The sequence below is a fragment of the Canis lupus genome, chromosome 32 (assembly GCF_048164855.1).
Source record: "Canis lupus baileyi chromosome 32, mCanLup2.hap1, whole genome shotgun sequence".
Taxonomy (NCBI): Eukaryota; Metazoa; Chordata; class Mammalia; order Carnivora; family Canidae; genus Canis; species Canis lupus.
This window is the reverse complement of record NC_132869.1, coordinates 21295819-21315122: the sequence shown is the minus strand read 5'-3', so window position 1 is coordinate 21315122 and position 19304 is coordinate 21295819. Positions and strand designations below refer to the sequence as shown.

General features: G+C 43.4%; 1 protein-coding gene across 2 annotated transcripts in view; it reads left to right on the top strand.

Moving 5' to 3' along the window:
* Positions 1-19304, top strand: part of MYO5C (myosin VC) — a 94988-nt gene that overhangs the window by 66948 nt on the left and 8736 nt on the right. For both annotated transcript variants that reach the window (XM_072808547.1, XM_072808546.1), the window contains 7 exons: positions 750-918; positions 4536-4623; positions 7676-7774; positions 9032-9186; positions 10729-10818; positions 13428-13578; positions 14486-14768. In XM_072808547.1, coding sequence (XP_072664648.1) covers positions 750-918; positions 4536-4623; positions 7676-7774; positions 9032-9186; positions 10729-10818; positions 13428-13578; positions 14486-14768 — 1035 coding nt within the window. The remainder of the gene's footprint in view (positions 1-749; positions 919-4535; positions 4624-7675; positions 7775-9031; positions 9187-10728; positions 10819-13427; positions 13579-14485; positions 14769-19304) is intronic.

Below are 19304 nucleotides of genomic sequence, written 5' to 3'. Positions count from 1 at the left end.
ACAGGGATTGTGTGTTCAAAAAACTGATGAAATAAGATTGTGTGAGAGAGAACAGATTTTCTTATAGCAGACCATTTAGGATAAGGCTTGAAATCCATGTTCAGAGTCTTCACTGATAATCCCCTCAAATTTGCATCTTGACCAGCAGAGGGCCTGGTGCTGTGGTGGGGCCTTGCAACGAAGCTGTCTTGCTGCCAATTCACTGACATACTCACTTTGCAGAGTGATACATGGACGTCCTATGTCCTAGAGAGCATTTTTAGTCATGTGACTTTATTGGTAGGATGGGGATGAAATGAGGGCCCCAAACTGTAGGAAAGCGGTGAGACACAGTCTGGGATCTCTTTTGCAAGCTACTACTCCTCTTCTTTCTGACCCCTGACTTTTTGAGAGTCTGGTCCCCAGGCCTTTCACAAAGGAGATAATCACTGGGCTTGTGGTCATAAGGGTGTGAGTGGGCGTGGATGTCCAGGGGGAACAGTCAACATCCTTTGGCAGAATGGATGCAAGAATCTCTTAACAGGTTAGAGACACCGGTACAGTCGTGGACAATTTTATACCCAGCCAGCCCTGATCTTCACCCCCACGCCCCTGCTTCAAGGACATTGCTATTCAAGTACTATTCACGTTACACATAAATTGGCCAAAGGATTTTTCTGTCTTGAAAATAATCAGCGTTTGCTCTGACAATGAATGAGTGACTTGTCCATGATGGTCAAACGGATACCAAAATTTCCTCTTTTTCTCAGGACCATAGAGGCCCAAAATGAAATACACATCAAAGAGAAAGAGAAGCTGATCAGTAAGATTCAAGAAATGCAGGAGGCCAGCGAGCACTTGAAGAAACAATTTGAAACTGAAAGTGAAGTCAAGAGTACTTTCCGGCAGGAAGCGTCTCGTCTAACTGTGGAAAACAGGGTAAGAAGTTTTCCAACTTTTTTTTTTCAACTTGTTAATAGATGATATGTGCAGGTGTCACCAAAAGCGGGGAGGGACCACCTAAAACATATGATGAACAGCTATAGACCAAAAGCCACTTCCATCAGAGCAATCTGTGTCCCTATCTCAGCAGACAGGTGGCCTCTGATGTGGCAGCCTGCTGCCAGGGAGCCTTGGGGACTTTCACTGGCCTGACGAGGGGAGTGTCCGATAAAGCAAAGAGATGATAAGCAAAGAGATGAGCACTGTCCCATGAATGGCACCCATCGAGATGACGATGTTCTGGTCTAGAGCAAGCCTTTCCCTATTAAAGGGACATGTTTTGGGGCTATGCCCTCCCTACAATTTTTCTAGTCAAAATGTTCCTCTATGAAGTGACCATGATGGCAGATGACAAATGTTTTAAAACATTAAAGTCTTCGTCAAATTGTAAATGCCCTTGTCAAAATGAAACCGGTCGAGTCTAAGTCAGGCCCCAGCAATTCTTTTGGAATATTTTTGGTGCGTGAAGCACCACAGTGGTAGATGGGTCACTTTCCTGGGAGTTGGACATGCTCAGACTCCCTCCTGGCCTGGCGACCTCCAAGACTGTAACCAGAAAAGGACTCCCCAGGGCAATGGTCAGCAGCCTGGACAGGCCCACAGGCCTTACACTCTGTTGTCAGGGTGCCCCATTTCTTGTCTCACAGGAAAACCATGATAGGGTAAAATCATATCTTGTAGTATCAGGATTTAACTTTAAACGGGTAATTATATCCAAAGGAATCCAAAGAGTTTAACATTGAATAGAAAGTAACACAATTCCAGTCAGGGAGACCTAGATAATAAACATATTTTTCTGAGGGGGCTACAACTTCCTTGGAGAATGGCCTCCTCAGGTCACACCAGATAAGCAACTGCCTGCTGAACTTGTGTGAGAGGCTGTCCTGCCTTCTGCACTGGTGCCTACGTGTAGGTCCCTGGAGTCTCAGCTGGAGCCAGTCGTAAGGGAGGAGGTAGGTAGGTGGCTCATGTATGTTGCACATCTTGTCCCATGTGAACATTTGCTCTCTCACCATGAGCATGTGGCTCTAGGTTTTGTCAGTCCCTGAGTTGTGTGGGATTCATGTGTTGGTTTCTGATGCTCCAGTGTCAGAGGAAGGTGCAGTGCAGTCCCATCCAGTGCCTTTCCTCAGGAGCCCCTCTGTGTGTATGGCTCTGTTCCCAGGCGGGACGAGGCAATGCTGCTGCTTCCACCATGCGCTTAGCTGGGGAACAATCATAGCAACGTGTTCATTCTAACCGAGTATTCCCAACCCAGTGAGTGACCTCAGTGTCATAAATGAACAGGTTAATACACAACAAAAGAATATAATTTCTGTATATTAGGTGGTGGATGCTACCCACAAATGAGACTTACCTGTGTTAGTTTCTAAGATCTACCATAACAATTACCACAAACTGGGTGGCTTAAAACAACAAAAATTTGTTCTCTCACAGTTGTGAAAAACAGAAGTCCAAATTCAAGGGGACAGCAGGGCCACACTCCTCCAAAATCTCTAGGGGAGAATCCTGCCTTGCTTCTTCCAGCTGCTGGTGGCTCCCACACCCCTTCATTTGTGGCAACATAACCCCAACCTCTGCCTGTGTCTTCATATGGCTGTGTCTCTCTCTGTCCTTTTCTGTCTATTAGAAGGAGACTAGATTTAGGATCCATCCCAATCCAGTATGATCTAATATTGATCCTTAGTTTAATTGCAACTCTAAAGACTCTATTTCTTTTTTTTTAATTTTTATTTATTTATGATAGTCACACACAGAGAGAGAGAGAGAGAGAGAGAGAGGCAGAGACACAGGCAGAGGGAGAAGCAGGCTCCATGCACCGGGAGCCCGACGTGGGATTTGATCCCAGGTCTCCAGGATCGCGCCCTGGGCCAAAGGCAGGCGCCAAACCGCTGCGCCACCCAGGGATCCCTAAAGACTCTATTTCTAAATAAGTTCACATTCTAGGGTTTTAGGTAGACATGAATTTTTGAGGAGACACTATTTGAACCACTACATAATTTTGGAGTCAAAGAAAAAATCCTTATTAAAAAAGGGAAAAAATAAAAAAAATTAAAAAAAGGGAAAAAATAGTGATCATCTCACCATTTATCAAAGAAATTCAAAATTAAAACTACATGTTATTGTTGCCCTTCAAGTTATAGAGATCTTATGGTGCCGGTGAAAATACCTGGCAGTGGGCACTGTCACACATGGTCTCCAGGGATAGCAATTGGCATTAACTTTCTCAGAGGTAATGTGGAGGCAAATAATATGAACCTTTGGATTCACATTCTTTTTGACTCAGTAATGCAATTTCTAATATCTTATTATCCTAAGTAATTAGATCTAGGAACAAAGATTTTTGTTCAGAGTGGCCATCACAGTAAAAAAATGCATGTCCAACAGTAGTGGGTAGAACAAGTTGTTGTATATCATATGACTTAGGTATTAAAATGACAGCTTGCGTATATTATCAATGACATGGGAATGTGTCCTCAGTATAATGAGAAAAATATAGAATTGAAAACTTCATATGCAGTATGATCACAATTCTATAAAATGTGCAGGTGCCAGATTAGAAAAGAAAGAAAGGAATGAAATCAAAATGTGAACAGTGGTTTCCTCCAGGTTCTTGTTGACTGGTAACTTTTATTTTTAGATGTATTTTAGGATGGACTGAGACAAGAGGGAAGAAACTGAAGTTCCTAACATGTTTAGCCAGAGACCCAGAATTGTAGCAGAGGAGAGGTGGCCAAAGAGTGGAAACAGCACAGTCTCCCTTGGCACCAAGAGTCCCCAGAGAGCCCGTGGCTGTAGTGGCTGTGCGTGGGACACTGTGGGATGAGAAGCCTGAATCCTTTCTGAGTCAAAGCCCTTGGAATTCAGAAAGAACCTAAACACTCTACCCTTTCTAAGAAATATTTGTAGGCATCCGGGACTCTGCTGGTTCTTGAGCCAAATTTAGCATGGGCAGGGCCACCCCTTTATCATGAAGGAAATGCAAAACCAGGACCCAAATCTCTAAAGTTTCTCTGCCTCAAGCTTCTGATATCCAGAGAACCCATTTTCACACATTCATATTTTTCAATTCTCTCTGACAGGCATTAATTTAAGGGAAAAATAGATCAAGATCAATATTGCATATCCATACAGTAGGATATTATTCAGTCACAACAAGGAATGAAGTCCTGATGCATGCTTGAAACTGATGAGCCTTGAAAACATTATACTAAGTGAAAGAAGCCAGACCCAAAAGGCCACATATTGTATGATTCCCCTTATGTTCAGTGTCCAGAAGAAGCAAATAATAACGAGTCAGAAAGTAGATTGGTGATTATCAAGGACAGGAGGGGACTAGGGAAATGTTACAGGTTTCTTTCTGGTGTGACAAAAGTGTTCCAGAATTAGATGATGGTGATGGTTGCCATCGTATAGCTGACTTTAGAAAAGCACTGAGTGTACACTTCAAATGAGTGAATTGCACGGTATATGAATTATAGCTTAATAAAGCTGTTACCAAAACACAGATTGATGCTTCTAAGCTAATGTCTTTGTTTGTTTTGAATCTGTAGGATCTTGAAGAAGAGTTAGACATGAAGGACAGAGTGATTAAGAAGCTACAAGATCAAGTCAAGACTCTAACCAAGACGATTGAAAAGGGTAGGAAAAATAACATTCTCTTTCCTACCTTTTGAACTGTTGGCTAAGGGTAGCACACATTGTTTGTTTCCTGATGTGGCCCAGAGTCTCTGAAACTCAAAGGAATAATTCTCAACTGGGGAATGTGGGGGATGGGTTGGGGCTCAGTGATGGGCTAATGGAAAGATCTTTTGGCCAGAGGATAACTCACCAGCCCTCAGATAATTCCATATGCACTCATGTCATCTTAAGGGATGCCCTGTAATGAATACTTTTAATCTCTTCTGTGATTAACTCTCTCCTTTTAAAAATGAAACTGTGAACAAGTTTCAAATATAACTGCTTTGAAAGTCTCTTCCTCTCCCAGTTACATAGGATCAATATCTCCATTTCTATTAGAAGAGAGAAGAGATCTAAGAAGATAGACAGTAGTCCTGAACATGGACTGAACTTCACACTTTGAATGCCCTCATGAGCTCCTAAGAAAAGGACCCCATGCCTTTCTTTCCCTTGGCTGTTACTGAATCAGTGAACTTAGCGGACTTCTCTCTTCTACGCTCTTGATTCTTATTGCATATTGCTTCCTCTTCCTCCCAGTCTGGATCACTAAGGCTGTATCTCCAACTGTCTGCTTCTTTTTCTGCATTCATTTCTTTGAAGAGCTCCTTTATTGGTATTTATTCCACTCTCACTTCAATCTCAAAATATCCACCACCAACATGAGGATCCTTCTCCTTCAATAATTAATGATAAATGTCAGTCTGCCTCATGAGGGCAAGGACCATGTCTGTCCTTCCCAAGCCCCCATAGTGTCCCCATTGGAATGGATGGATGAACCACCATCTCAACACACGGACTTCCAAAATCTACCTCCCACCTCTCACCTCTTTTCCTGAGTCCTGGCTCCTTTTTGCCTCCAAAATACTTTCTTTGCCTTTCTATTACCTCTTCCAACCCCACGTGTCTAAAGTGGAATACATCAGCTTCCCTTCCTATATTAGTTATCTATTGTCATATAACAAACTATCTTGAAATTTAGCAACTTAAAACAATGCATACTTAGCAACACACAGATTCTGAGAGTCAAGAATGTGGGAGCAACTTAGCTGTGTGGTTCTCTGAGCACCATCAAGTCGTCAGTAGGGACACAGTCACCTCAGGGCTTAGTGGGCTGTAGCATCTGCTTCCAGGCTCAGCCACATGACTCTTGGTAGGAAGCCAACATCTTTTGAACTCTCCATAGGTGCCGTTCACTTCCAGAGTCCCTGCAAGAAACAAGTCCAGATACAAGTCACCACATTCAAGAATACCCAAAGTGTAATGTCCTTATCAGATGTGTCTGCTTTATTTGTTGTTCATCCAGGTCCAGATGCAGGGTACCAATCAGACATCATGCTTACCATAAACAGTATTGCTTAGTAAAACGGTTGACCTTCTACCTTTATTAGTCTCCAAGAGAAAAGAGCTAGTATGTTAGCAGGAAAAAAAAAATTTTTTTTTTTTAAGCAGGAGAAATTCTTATAGAGTAATAAGGAAGTTCTGTTAACTCGCTACCTGTGCCACCTTCTTTTTCACCCACCAGACCCTACTCACCCTTCTCGGCCCAACTACTGTGCTGCCTCCTTGACTTGTTAAGAGTTCCAGCCACTTCTGTGTGAATTCTTACAGCCCCTGTATTAATTTCTTATGGCTGCTGTAACAAATCAACATAAAATTAGTGGCTTAACACAACACAGATTTGTTATCTTACAGTTCTGGAGGCCAGAAGTCCAATACGGTTTTCACAGAGTTAAAAATCAGTATGTCAGCAGGGCTGTGTTCCTTCTGGAGGCTTTTGGGGAGAGTCTTTTCACTTGTCTTTCCAGCTTCTAGAGCCCACCCACATTTCTTGGCTTATGCGTCCCTTCCTCTCTCTTCCAGCTCAACAGTATAACATCTTCAAAATCTTTCTGACTCTTGGGATGCCTGGGTGGCTCAGTGGTTGAGCATCTGCGTTTGGCTCAGGGCATGATCCCGGAGTCCCAGGATCGAGTCCCACATCGGGGTCCCTGCATGGAGCCTGCTTCTCCCTCTGCCTATGTCTCTGCCTCTCTCTGTGTGTCTCTCATGAATAAATAAAAATCTTTATAAAAAAAAAATCTTTGACTCCTAACCTCTGTTTCTGTCATTATATCTCAGAGTGGACATGAATCTTTGGCGACCAGAGGGCAGACTCTGGCCCACCCAAAGATGTCCACATCCCAATCCCCAGCACTTATACAGCAAAGGAGATTTTGCCAATGTGATTAAATTAAGGATCTTGCGATGGAGGAGATTACCCAGGCTTATTAGGTAGACCCAGTACAATCATAAGGGACCTTATAAAGAGTGGCAGGAGTGCCAGCATGAAAGAAGGCGATGTGACAATGGAAGCAGAAAGAGAGGGGGCCATGGTGATAGAAGCAGAGGTCAGAGTGATGTGGCCACAAGCCGGGGGATTTGGGCAGCCTCTGGAAGCTGAAAAAGGCAAGAAACGATTCTCCCCTAGAGCTTCCAGAACTCAGCTCTACTGACACTTTGATTTCAGTCCTTCATGTGAGATCCATTTCAGTCTTCTGAGCTCCTGCACTGTAAGATGGGAAAATCTATGGTATCATAAGTCACCAAGTTTGTGGTAACTTGTTAAAGCACATAGGAAACTAATACAGCCCCCTTAGGATCCTGCAGTTTAGTACTTTTCTCACCAACTGTTTCATAATCTTGTTTCCTTGACTGTGGCATCAGTATCATGAAAACAGAAGCAGTATCTTGGCTTGCTTTCTCCACACTGTGCTGGATTCACACCAGCACTCATCAGGATCCCTTCAAGGATAACTTCACCTTTTTGGCAGCAGCTTTACTCATTGATATACTCGCAAATATGAATCACTACCAGAGGAATTCTTCAGGATTAATAAAGTTTCCATATACCTGAAAGCCACAAGCGTTCATGTGCCAGCCAGCTGGAATGGGGTGGGAAGACAGCATAGTCTCATTATAAAGCCTATGAAAGCTGTTTCTGTGAATTTAGCTGATTTTTTGCCTCTGCCTACAGGCAATGATGTGCACTTGTCCTCAGGACCTAAGGAGTACCTTGGAATGCTGGAATACAAGACAGAAGATGAGGAGAAGCTCATTCAAAACCTCATTCTTGGTAGTGAGACCCGGAACTCTGAATGTTTGTCTGTCAGTCATTGCTACTGTCCTGGGTGGGGCGGTAGCTTCTCTTCCTCCACTGCTGCTTCTCCTAGCCCAGATCTTCTCAACCTCCGCACTAGTGACCAGATCATTCGTTGTTGGGGTTGGGGGGGGCGATGGCTATGCACTGTAGGATATTAAGTAGTGTCCTTGACTTCTACCCTCTAGAAACCAGTAACAACCTCTAGTCATGACAATAAAAACCATCTCCAGACGCTGCCAAACATCCCAAGGGAGCCAGAATTGCCCTCAGTTAAGAAGTGCTGCCCTAACCCCTTCCAGAGTCTGATCATAGAACCCAGATAGGAGACACATCCTCTCATTTTTGTGTCTTAGCACAGGAGCTATGGTGGAAGTAACTGTGACTCCTTGTTCCATTTGACTTCTGTTGAGAATTTTATTTGCGGGCAATATGATGGGGGCTTCCCAGCCACTCCTACAGTGATGTTCTAGTGTACACACAAGGGTTGGTGGTCTCAGAGCCAATCTTACTAGACTGTACCATGAAAATCACATGGTTTTCCAGTGGCAGAGAGAAAAGCTGCCTTTCTATCAGCTGGTCTCAAGATCTTAAAGCAGCAAAACAATGTGGAGCCTAACTTCCTCTTCTTCTAAGTGACCCCCTCCAGAGCACATGAGCACCTGTACCCTGTCCTTTCTACCCTCACTGGTGCACACCCATGGGGACTCTCCATTCCCCTGGTTTATGCAGCTGTGGGGAGGTTTGCTTACCTTAGTCCATTCTATGAAGTTTACCCCTCCTCCCCCTGCCATTCTCTTCTCCTTGAGGCCAGTGAGGCCTCCTCTGCAGGGCTATTAATGTATCTGTTTTCCTGATTCAAGGCAGGTGCATGTGATCACTGAGATCATATCCCTCATCATAGAGGCTGGAGTCAAGTGCATGGACTTGGGGTTTCTCCCTTACATTGGAGGTCTGAAATCCAGGGTCTCCATGCTAGGGAGAAGCACGAACTCCAACTAAAATTCAACCTTTTAAAAAAAGACAAAGTACTGTGCAAATGAGAAGTAAGAGGATCAGATGGTGCCGGTATATTTTTGCCAGGAAGAGCTAGACTAAATTCCTGAAAGAGTAAAGGCATCCCTAGGCACTCAGGTGTGCATCATGACAGGAAAGCAAATAAGCCCTGTCCTATGGTCAGAGGCTCCTTATGGGGAGAGCTCACGATGAGCTCATCAACCCTTTCTGTACCAGACCTGAAGCCTCGTGGTGTGGTGGTGAACATGATCCCAGGACTGCCAGCTCACATCCTGTTCATGTGTGTGCGCTACGCAGACTCCCTCAACGACGCCGGCATGCTCAAGTCCCTTATGAACAGCGCCATCAACGGCATCAAGCAGGTGGTTAAGGTAGGAATGCCTTTGATACTGGCCCTCGGTATTTTGGTTGCTTTCAGAACCCCTTAAGGATTCATCCTTGGCGCACCTCTGGTCTTCGGTGAAGCACGAGATACCTCAGACTAGGCTCAGTCAAAGAAGCCAAGCTGTTTGGAAGAAACAAGTTTGGTTAGGGATTCCCAAGGCTACAGATAGGCCAACAGAACTCAGAGCCTTACCTTGAAGACCACAACCTGGTAGCCATGACCCCCATCGCTCCTACCCCTTCAGGGTGTGAGATGCTGGGCCATGAGGATTCATTATTCGTCAGGAGTCAGGAGTAGAAAATTAACATTTGTCTGGTGTTGAGTGTTTTCTGGTAGCTATTTTCATGAGAGCCACCAGAGTGCCCTTGGAAAGGGCCCGCAGAAATTGATGTTTTCCCTGCCCATAATTTCACAAGATGGGTTTCCTTAGGGCATGCGTGCATTGTGCCCCAGGCCACAGGCACACAGCGTTTGCCTCATCTTGCTGCTCTGGAACGTATAAATATTTAGAAAGTAAAAGATGCACAGCGTGCAGAGTATAAATCCTTTCCCACCACCATCTCCCATCCTGGCTTCCCCAGTGACTCCCTGCCCTCTGCCTTTGTGGGGGTCCGGGACCTGACCCTCCAGCACACAGCACACTGACCTCCCCACTCCAGCACACAGCACACTAAAGCAGCCCCCACATATCGTGTAGTCTCTCTGCATTTCCGACCCTACCCCGCGCCCCAACTGCCAGGGGGCTTGCTTACTCTGGCAGGCTCCACCGGGTCCTGCCATCTGGCTTCCACCCCTGTCACTCCACAGAAAGATAACCAGACATTCCTCCTGCTAAATCCAAGGGTTTTTCCTTAATTTTTGTCCTTCTCTAATGGACTGAAGCATTAGGCACGCTTCTTTGAAACTCTCCTGCTGCGTTCCTCAAGCCCCAGGACTTTCCCAGTTTTCCCCTTACCTCTGACCACCAGGCCTCTACCTTCTCTGTTCCTCTTCCTGCAGCCCCACAGCAGGGCTGTTCTCCCCAGTGGAGTCCTGGATTCCGAGCTCTTGTCTCTGCACCTCTTTCCTTCAAGGACAGCATTCTCCCCCCTTCTCAGGAGACTTTCTCAGCTGCCCTCTCTTGCCAGTGTCTTTCCACCCTCTGAGCTCTGGTATAACCCATGTACAGGTGCTCAGCCACCTGTTTCATCATGTCCCCTGGATATCATGTTATCAGTGACATTCCTCCTGGTCACAATGTGAACTCTGGGCTCATCTTTACCAGGCATTCCCGCAGTGCCTGCCTCAAGTTTCATAATAGGTGACATAACTTCTACAGAAATACTTTGCAAACCAGATCCTGCTAAATAAATGTAAGAGCTCATTGTTACACTATATACGTAATAAAACCTTTGGTGAATAAAAGAATTCACTTTGGTCAAAAGCCACCAGCTAACCCAAACAGGTAAGATACATCTGTTTTTGGCTCAAAGGTACCAGTAGTCATCAAATCCAACTCTTATCTTTTTTTTTTTTTTCTTTTTTTAAGGAACATTTAGAAGACTTTGAGATGCTATCTTTTTGGCTTTCCAATACATGTCATTTTCTCAACTGCCTGAGGCAGTACAGTGGAGAAGAGGTACGGATATTTGCCTGCTCTGTGTTCTGTGCTGACTGCTGGTCTAGAACTTCCTTGTTAGCCAGAGCTCACCACAGGGAGTGGGGACATGCCTGGCTCCAGGGGCAGCCTCTGCTCCAGAGGGCTTCCTGGTTTCCTTCTTAGCCAGGAGGCCAACTTCACATCACTGTTGGACAGAAGTCACAGTCAGAAGACTTACGGAAAGAGGCCTGGACCATGGGCATGATACTAGGCCTCAGTTTCCCTTGAGTTTTAAATCAGTGAGGTAGGGGAGCCTGGGTGTCTTAGTCAGTTAAGCATCTGCCTTTGGTTCTTCAGAGCTCTTCTCTCTGCAGGATTCCAATCATTCCTCCACAATCTATATGTCCTTTGCCATTCTGACTCTGCTCCCAAGGGGCTAGCATCATAAAGGAATCCTCCCTCTTCAAATACCCACAGAACAAAATGTCATTGACCTGAAATAACAAAGTAGCTTTTAGGATTTTCACTGCCCTCCCAAATGTTTGTACCGTTAATGGTCCCACCAGCAGTGCAGGAAGTTTCCAGCGTCATACCTTCATCAACACTTGATATTGAAGTCATCTTAATTATTTACCAATCTCATTGCTATAAAATGGTACTGTGTTGACTTAAATTGCAATTATCTGATCACTAATGAGATCAGGAATCACTCCATGTAGGGGCACATACGTGGCTCAGTTGGTTGAGCATCAGACTCTTGGTTTCTACTCAGGTCTTGATCTCAGGGTCAAGAGATTGAGCCTACATAGGGCTCCGTGCTCAGCAGGGAGTCTGCTGGAGATTCTCTGTCTCTCTCTCTGCCCTTAACCCTGCTCATTCACACACACACACTTTCTCTAAAATAAATAAATCTTAAAAAAAAAAAAAAAGGAATCACTCCATGTGCTCACTGATCATTTGGGTTTCTGTTCAAATTGCCTACTGACGTCAGTTCTCCATTTTTTCAGAAGCTATTTTTTTAAAAGATTTTATTTATTTATTCATGAGAGACAGAGAGAGAGAGGCAGAGACACAGGCAGAGGGAGAAGCAGGCTCCCCACAAGGAGTGCAATGCAAGACTTGATCCTGGACCTCAGGATCACACCCTGAGCCAAAAGCAAGGTGCTCAACTGCTGAGCCACCCAGGTATCCCTTGACTTTTTTTTTTCTTATTGATTCATAGGAGATATTTACATATCACGGATAAACTGTGGCCTGTCTTATAATTTTCTTTATGGGGTATGTTATGCACAATTTCTGAACTGTGGTGTATCAATCCTATTCATTTATGATGTGTGTTTTAGTGTCTTGTTCAGGAAATTCTTCCCTGCCCTGAGATCATGAACTTATTTTCTTGATTTCTTCTGAACCTCTATAATTCAAATTTAGAGCTCACAATTATGTTTTTATCTATCCAGAATTGGTGTGATTATTTATTCCATTATGTGTGAGATAATGATTTCATATCTTCTTCCGGGTGGCTAGCCAATTGTCCCAAAAAAGGAAAAGTAAAACTAAATATAGAAGCAACTCTACTAGTACTATAGAACAAAAGGAGAAATAAGTAAAGAAAATCCAACTTTTGACTAAAAGGAATACCAAAAGAAGCAGGGGGCACAGCCCAGTCCATTTAAGACAAACCGGTATGTGTGAGACATTAATGAAAGAGGATATTATTCAATACCATTTATTTGCCCCCCCCATGTACTTTTCCCAGTCATGTTTTTTCAATTACTATATTTTCGTTTATATTTCAATGGTGCTTTTTCACCTCTGCCTCTTATCATTACATGCTCTTCTTAATGCTCTCTTTTTCTTTTATTGCTTTGAACATGTTGAACCTACTATATTAGTCTGATTGGGCTGTTATAATGAAATATCACAGACTACAAAGCTTTTAAACTACAGAAATTTATTTTCTCACAGTTCTAGAGGCCTGAAGTCTGAGACCAGGGTGCCAGCATGGCTGGTTCCTGGTGAGAGTTTTCTTCCTGGCTTGTGGATGGCTGCCTTCTCGCTGTGCCCTCACACAGCCTTGGTGCATGGGTGTGGAAAGAGATTGAGCACTCTGTGTCTCTTAATAAAGGGACACGAATCCTGACAGATTAGAGCTTCACACTTAGGACCTCTTTTGATCTGAATTACTTTATTACAGGCCCCTTCTCCAAATACAGCTGCACTGGAGGTGAGGGCTCCAACATATGAATTTGGGAGCATCACGAACATTTAGTCCATAACACACATTTTAAAAAATTTCAGATTGATCAATGTTCTATAATCATTAAGTCATGAATCTCATGCATTGCACCAGCTGACCTCTTACAGCTCTTTGTTTCTGTAGGTGCTTTGTAGGGTTTTTTGATGAGCTTCCATGGGAGTTGTCTTCCACTGTATTCTGTAGGTGCTGGGGGCACATATTTGTAGGGTGAGGAGGCAGTACAGTGACAGTTACTTATAGAAAATAAGTGGCACCACCAACATGAAGAATTCATTTGAGACATTAGGCTTTAAAGTATAAGAGCTGATTAGAACATCATTAGTAGAGATAGTATTTTAATTTCCTACATGTCTATATCATTCTAATATTTATATGCTCACATTACTTTCAGGAATTCATGAAGCTCAATAGTCCAAATCAGAATAAGAATTGCTTGAACAACTTTGACCTTTCAGAATACAGACAGATTCTTAGTGATGTGGCTATACGAATATATCATCGGTTCATTGTTGTAATGGAAAACAACATTCAGCCAATAATAGGTAAGAAAAGAATAGATGACCAAAAAATATTTACGGTAGCACTGAGACCTTAAGAAAGTAAATAAAAAAAATAAAAAATAAATTAAAAAAGAAAGTAAATCCAGTATAAGGAATGTTTACAAAGAATATAATTTTAAAACCAGAAAAACTTAATTGTGTGAATGTCTACTTTTTAATTCTTTTTAACTGCTTGAAATGACTGCTTTATAAAAGTACATGGTTCATAGGGATGCCTGGGTGGCTCAGTGGTTGAGCGTCTGCCTTTGGCTCAGGGTGTGATCCTGGGATCCAGGATTGAGTCCTGCATCAGGCTCCTTGGGGGGGGGGGGGGGCAGGGGCCATGGGGGCCTGCTTCTCTTCTGCTTGTGTCTCTGCCTTTCTCTGTCTCTCATGAATAAATAAATAAAATCTTTTTTAGAAAAAAGTACATGACTCATAGTTTCCTACCTGTAAGGCTGATTCACCCTGAAGGGAAAGACTGGTGAGACCTGCTACTACTTATGTAGCTAATCTTAGGTCATGACTAAGTGTGTTTGAAATCTTAAAGTCCCCCTCAAATTCTTGTATACTTTCTTCAATTTTCTGAAGTTTAAGTACTTCAGGCTTTAAATGGTCCCAGACCATGAGTTATGATGTTAACCTGCTCCCTTTCCTGTGAAGTTGAAAGAAGAGGCGCTCCAAGCCTCCAAGCAGAGCTGCTGCCCTGTCCTAAGCAGCCCTGCCTTCCAGCCACCTCCTGCCCCACAAGCTCCCCAGTCCTGGATCCTCTCTCCCTGTCACAGCCGAGGCCCCTGCTAACCCTCACGGAAAATGTCCCACCTTAGAACAGACCCAAGAGAGCAATGGAAAATGTCCTCTGGTTGTCTCCACTGTGTGTGCAAGAAATGCTTGTGTTTTCCTGTCTTAGTGCCCGGCATGCTGGAGTACGAGAGCCTGCAGGGCATTTCTGGCCTGAAGCCCACAGGCTTCCGGAAGCGCTCGTCTAGCATAGACGACACGGACGCCTACACCATGACCTCCGTCCTGCAGCAGCTGAGCTACTTCTACAGCACCATGTGCCAGAACGGCCTGGACCCCGAGCTGGTGCGGCAGGCCGTGAAGCAGCTCTTCTTCTTGATCGGGGCAGTCACCCTGAACAGCCTCTTCCTGCGCAAGGACATGTGCTCCTGCAGGAAAGGGATGCAGATCAGGTAAGGCCCAGGCCGGGGGCCGCGGGGAAGAATGCTCTTGACCTCCAGGGCCGCACGCTGAGCCCCTGCACGGGCCGCGCTGCCAGGGTGCGGGGCCAGAGGCCTCTCAGGCCGGGACGATGAAGTCGCCAACAGGTGCTGCAGAGAAGAGCGACCAACGATCCTCGCGGACAAGTTAAGCCCAAGAGCTGTGCACTGAGCGATTTAACAGGGAGAAGGGCATTCCAGGCAAGGGGAAACGAGACGGGCAAAGGCACGTGGGGGAGCTGAGTGGGGTGCCCCCCTCCGGCTGTAGTAGGAAGCTCTGTCTGGATCAAGCAGAGATTTGCTTGGGGAGCAGCAGGACCAATGTCCCCAGGACATGATGAGCCACACTTTTGGAGTGTGTCAACTTTTCTTGATCTCTTGGTTGAGGAAACACAAGCCCTGAGCTATCGTAAGAGTTAACGCTGCCACGTGACTAGGAAAAGACCATATATTTAAGATTTTGGTAATTTGAACAGGGATTTGATACCTGCGTGTGGCATGAGAAGCTGAGGTCATGTTGATGACAGTGATGTAAGGGGAGATGGCAAAGTACCTTAAACCAAGAGATAAACGAGGCATCCATTAAACCGTTTTAGCAATAATGAAGTTTGGAGTTGGACATCCCCACCACCAGGCTGGCGAATCCCAGGACACCAGGTTGTGGTTTTCAGATAAGAAGGAGTATTCTGAAGGGCTGGCCTTTGTGGATCTTTTTCTCATCCTTGAGAAAAGAAAGAATTTTATTTATTTCACAAGCTCCAAGCAGAAAGCCCTGTAGGCCTCTGAGGCAGGATTCAACCCTATTCAAAGTAAACCCGTAAACCTCAATGTGCCATTTGAGCCTTGACTAAGGCAATTCTCATTCCTTCTGTGGGTCTCCACAAGGGAGGATGGTCATGAGCAGGACACACGCCTCTAGGTCCTGTGACAGCTGCCCAGGGGATAGGCCACATCTGTCCCCATAGGTGTTCAGCGCCGCCTTCTTTCACCAACTGAAAGTGGTCATCCGAGAAGTAATCCCCTTACACTGTGTTGCTCTGAGTAGCACATGAATTTGACAGAGATTTGTTCACTCAGATATTTATTAAGCTCCTGACATAAGCAAGGTCCATAAGGATTTGAGGTGGCTTTACAATGAAAAACAAGCCATGAAATAATAAGACATGAATACAAGTAGGAAATCAAGACCAAAGGGGAAAAAAATCATAAACACTGGACAGGGTGGCTTGAAAACTGTTTCTGGGCTTTCTGGCTGGCAGGACAGAATGCCAGACATTGTCAGCAACCTGGTCTTGTTGAGTCTGGTGAGCCAGGTATTCCCAGGGAAGAAAGAGATAAATATTGTCCTAATTACTTTTTTGTCCCTAGTCATGAATTATAAAAATAAGATTTTTAAAAAGATTTATTTATTTATTTATTCATGAGAGAGAGAGAGAGAGAGAGGCAGAGACACAGGCAGAGGGAGAAGCAGGCTCCATGCAGTGAGCCTGATGTGGGACTCGATCCCGGGACTCCAGGATCATACCTTGGGCTGAAGGCAGCGCTAAACCACTGAGCCACCCAGGGATCCCTAAAAATAAGATTTCATGGGGAACTTTATCCCACAGTCTCTGCAGTAGCATTTTTACAGCAAGTTTCACTGCAGCTGTTTTGCCCAGTGATCTTTGATAAAAGCCCCCATAGGGTGACAGTTCTGTCAGGAACCAGAATAATGTGGCCCAAGGATATAACACTGCTTGCTGGACTAAGGGAACTAGAGAAGAACATGAAAGGCATTGATTTGGGCCTGAAAGGACAGATAGAATTTTAGGAGATGCAGACTTGGAGGAATGAGCACAAGCCTCAGTGAAGGAAAACTGATGGAGTTGAATGGAATGCCAGGGGGGTTCCAAAGAAAAAGTGGAATGCCAGCGTGAGCAAGGCGCACTCTAGTCTCTCAGCAGTCATAGCCACCACAGATTGGATTTTTTCCAAGAAGGCTTTAAACTTGGAATTCAATTTCTTTAATAGTCATAGGACTATTCAGGTTACATATCTCATCTTAGATGAGTTTTTTTTTTTTTTAAGGAATCAGTGTACTTCATCTAAGTTGTTGAGTTTGTGTGTAGAACTATTAATGATATTTTCTTATTATTTTACTTTCTGCAGAATTTGCAGTGATATCCCTCCACTTACATTCCTATATTGGTAATCTGTGTCTTCTCTTTTTATCTTGATCCATCTTGCTAGAGATTTATCAATTTTACTGATGCTTTCAAATAACCAGTTTTTGCTTTCCCTGATTTTTCTCTATTTTAAAATTTTTTTTTTTTTTTTTAAAGATTTTATTTATTTATTCATGATAGTCACACAGAGAGAGACAGAGAGGCAGAGACACAGGCAGAGGGAGAAGCAGGCTCCATGCACCGGGAGCCCGATGCGGGATTCGATCCCGGGTCTCCAGGATCACGCCCCGGGCCAAAGGCAGGTGCCAAACCGCTGCGCCACCCAGGGATCCCTATTTTAAAATTTTTAATTGATTTCTGATACTGTATTATTTCATTCCTTCTTCTTACTTTGGACTTATTTTGCTCTTTTTCTAGTTTCTTCAGGTAGAAGCATTGGTTATTGACTCTGAGAACTCTCTTTTCTAAGATAAGCATTTAATGCTATAAATTTCTCTCCAAGCACTAACTTTATCCCACCATTTTTGAGATGTTGTATTTTCATTTTTGTTGAATTGAAAATAATTTCTAACTTCCTTGGAGTCTTACTCTTTGACCTGTGGATCATTTAGAAGTATATGGTTTCATATCCAAGTATTCAGAGACTTTCTTGCTGCCTTTCTGTTACTGACTTTTAGTTTCATTCCATATGTTCAAGGAATGTATTCTGTTAGTCACACTCTTGGAAACAGAAGGTAGAATGGTTTTTGCCCAGGACTGAAGAGAGAGGGGAAAGGGGAGGTGGTGTTCTATGGATATAGAGTTTAAGTCTACAAGATGAAAGAGTTCTGTTGCATAATGTGGTGCATACAGTTAAAACTTGTACCATACACTTAAAAATGTAAATTGGTAAATTTTATGTGTGTCTTTATCATAATAAAAAAAACATCTCAAGGTGCACGGAGGTTGAAAATGTACCATAGATTAAGACACCAGAGTCACCAACCATCCCACTTTGCCTGAGACTTTCCCAGGTTTATTTGTTAAATAAAAACTTCTAAATATTTTTACATTAAAAAAAACTTTGTATGATTTTAATTCTTTTTAAATTTATGAAGATTTGCTTTTATGACCCAGAATATGGTCTGTTTTTGTGAATATTCCACATGCAGTTGAAAGGTATATTCTGCCATTGGGTGGAATGTTCTATAAATGTCAATTAGACCCATGGTTGATGGGTGTTGATGGTATCTTTCATTCCTGCTATATCCTTGATTTTCTGTGTATTAATTCTGTTGACTACTGAGAAGAGTAGAAGTCTCCAACTGTAATTTTGAATCATATGTTCTTTCAATCTGTCAGTTTTTGCTCCATATATTTTGAGGCTCTGTTGTTAGGTACATACACATTAAGAATCGTTATATCTGGGATGCTTGGGTGGCTCAGTGGTTAGGTGTCTGCCTTCGGCTCAGAGCATAATCCCGGGTGCAGGGTTCAAGTCCCATATCGGGCTCCCTGCAGGGAGCCTACTTTTCTCTCTGTCCATCCTCTGCCCCTCTCTCTGTGTCTCTCATGAATACATAAATAAAATCTTAAAAAAAAGAAGAATCGTTATGTCTTCTTGGTGAGTTGACCATCCTAACGTTATATAGAGTCCTCCTTTATCCCTCTAATGGTAATCTTCTCTCCTCTGAAATCTACTTTATCTGAAAGCCTACTGTTTCTTTTGATTAGTGTTTTCATAGTGTATCTTTTCTCATCTTTTTTACTTTTAACCTACCTGTATCATATATGAAGTGACTTTCTTAGAGGCAGCATATATTAGGGTCTTGTTTTGGTTTGGGGGTTTTTTAAGCCAGTCTGACAATCTGTACTTCTCAATTGGGGTGTTTAGGCCATTTTAACTTAATGTAATTATTGATATGTTTAGATATAAGTCTACCATTTTATTATTTTCTACTTGCCTCTTCTGGTTTTTATTTCTCTGTTCTCCTTTCTCTGCCTTCTTTTGAGTTCTTTGAACATTTTTTTGGTACCCCTTTTAAATTTATCTACTCTCAGGGTGCCCAGGTGGCTCAGTCAAAAGTTAAGTGTCAAACTCTGGATTTTGTCTGGTCATGATCTCAGTGTTGTGAGATGGAGCCCCATGACAGGCTCTGCGCTGGATGTGGAACCTGCTTAAGATACTCTCTCTCTTTCCCTCTGCCCCTTCCCCTCTCTAAAAAAATTTATATACTGTGTTTTTACTATATATCTTTGTATTTTTAAAGTATTTTGTAGGATTACACTATATATATACTTAAGTTTTAAGTCTATTTATTTAGTTATTTTTAAGTTAGGCTCCGTGCCCAACATGGCACTTGAA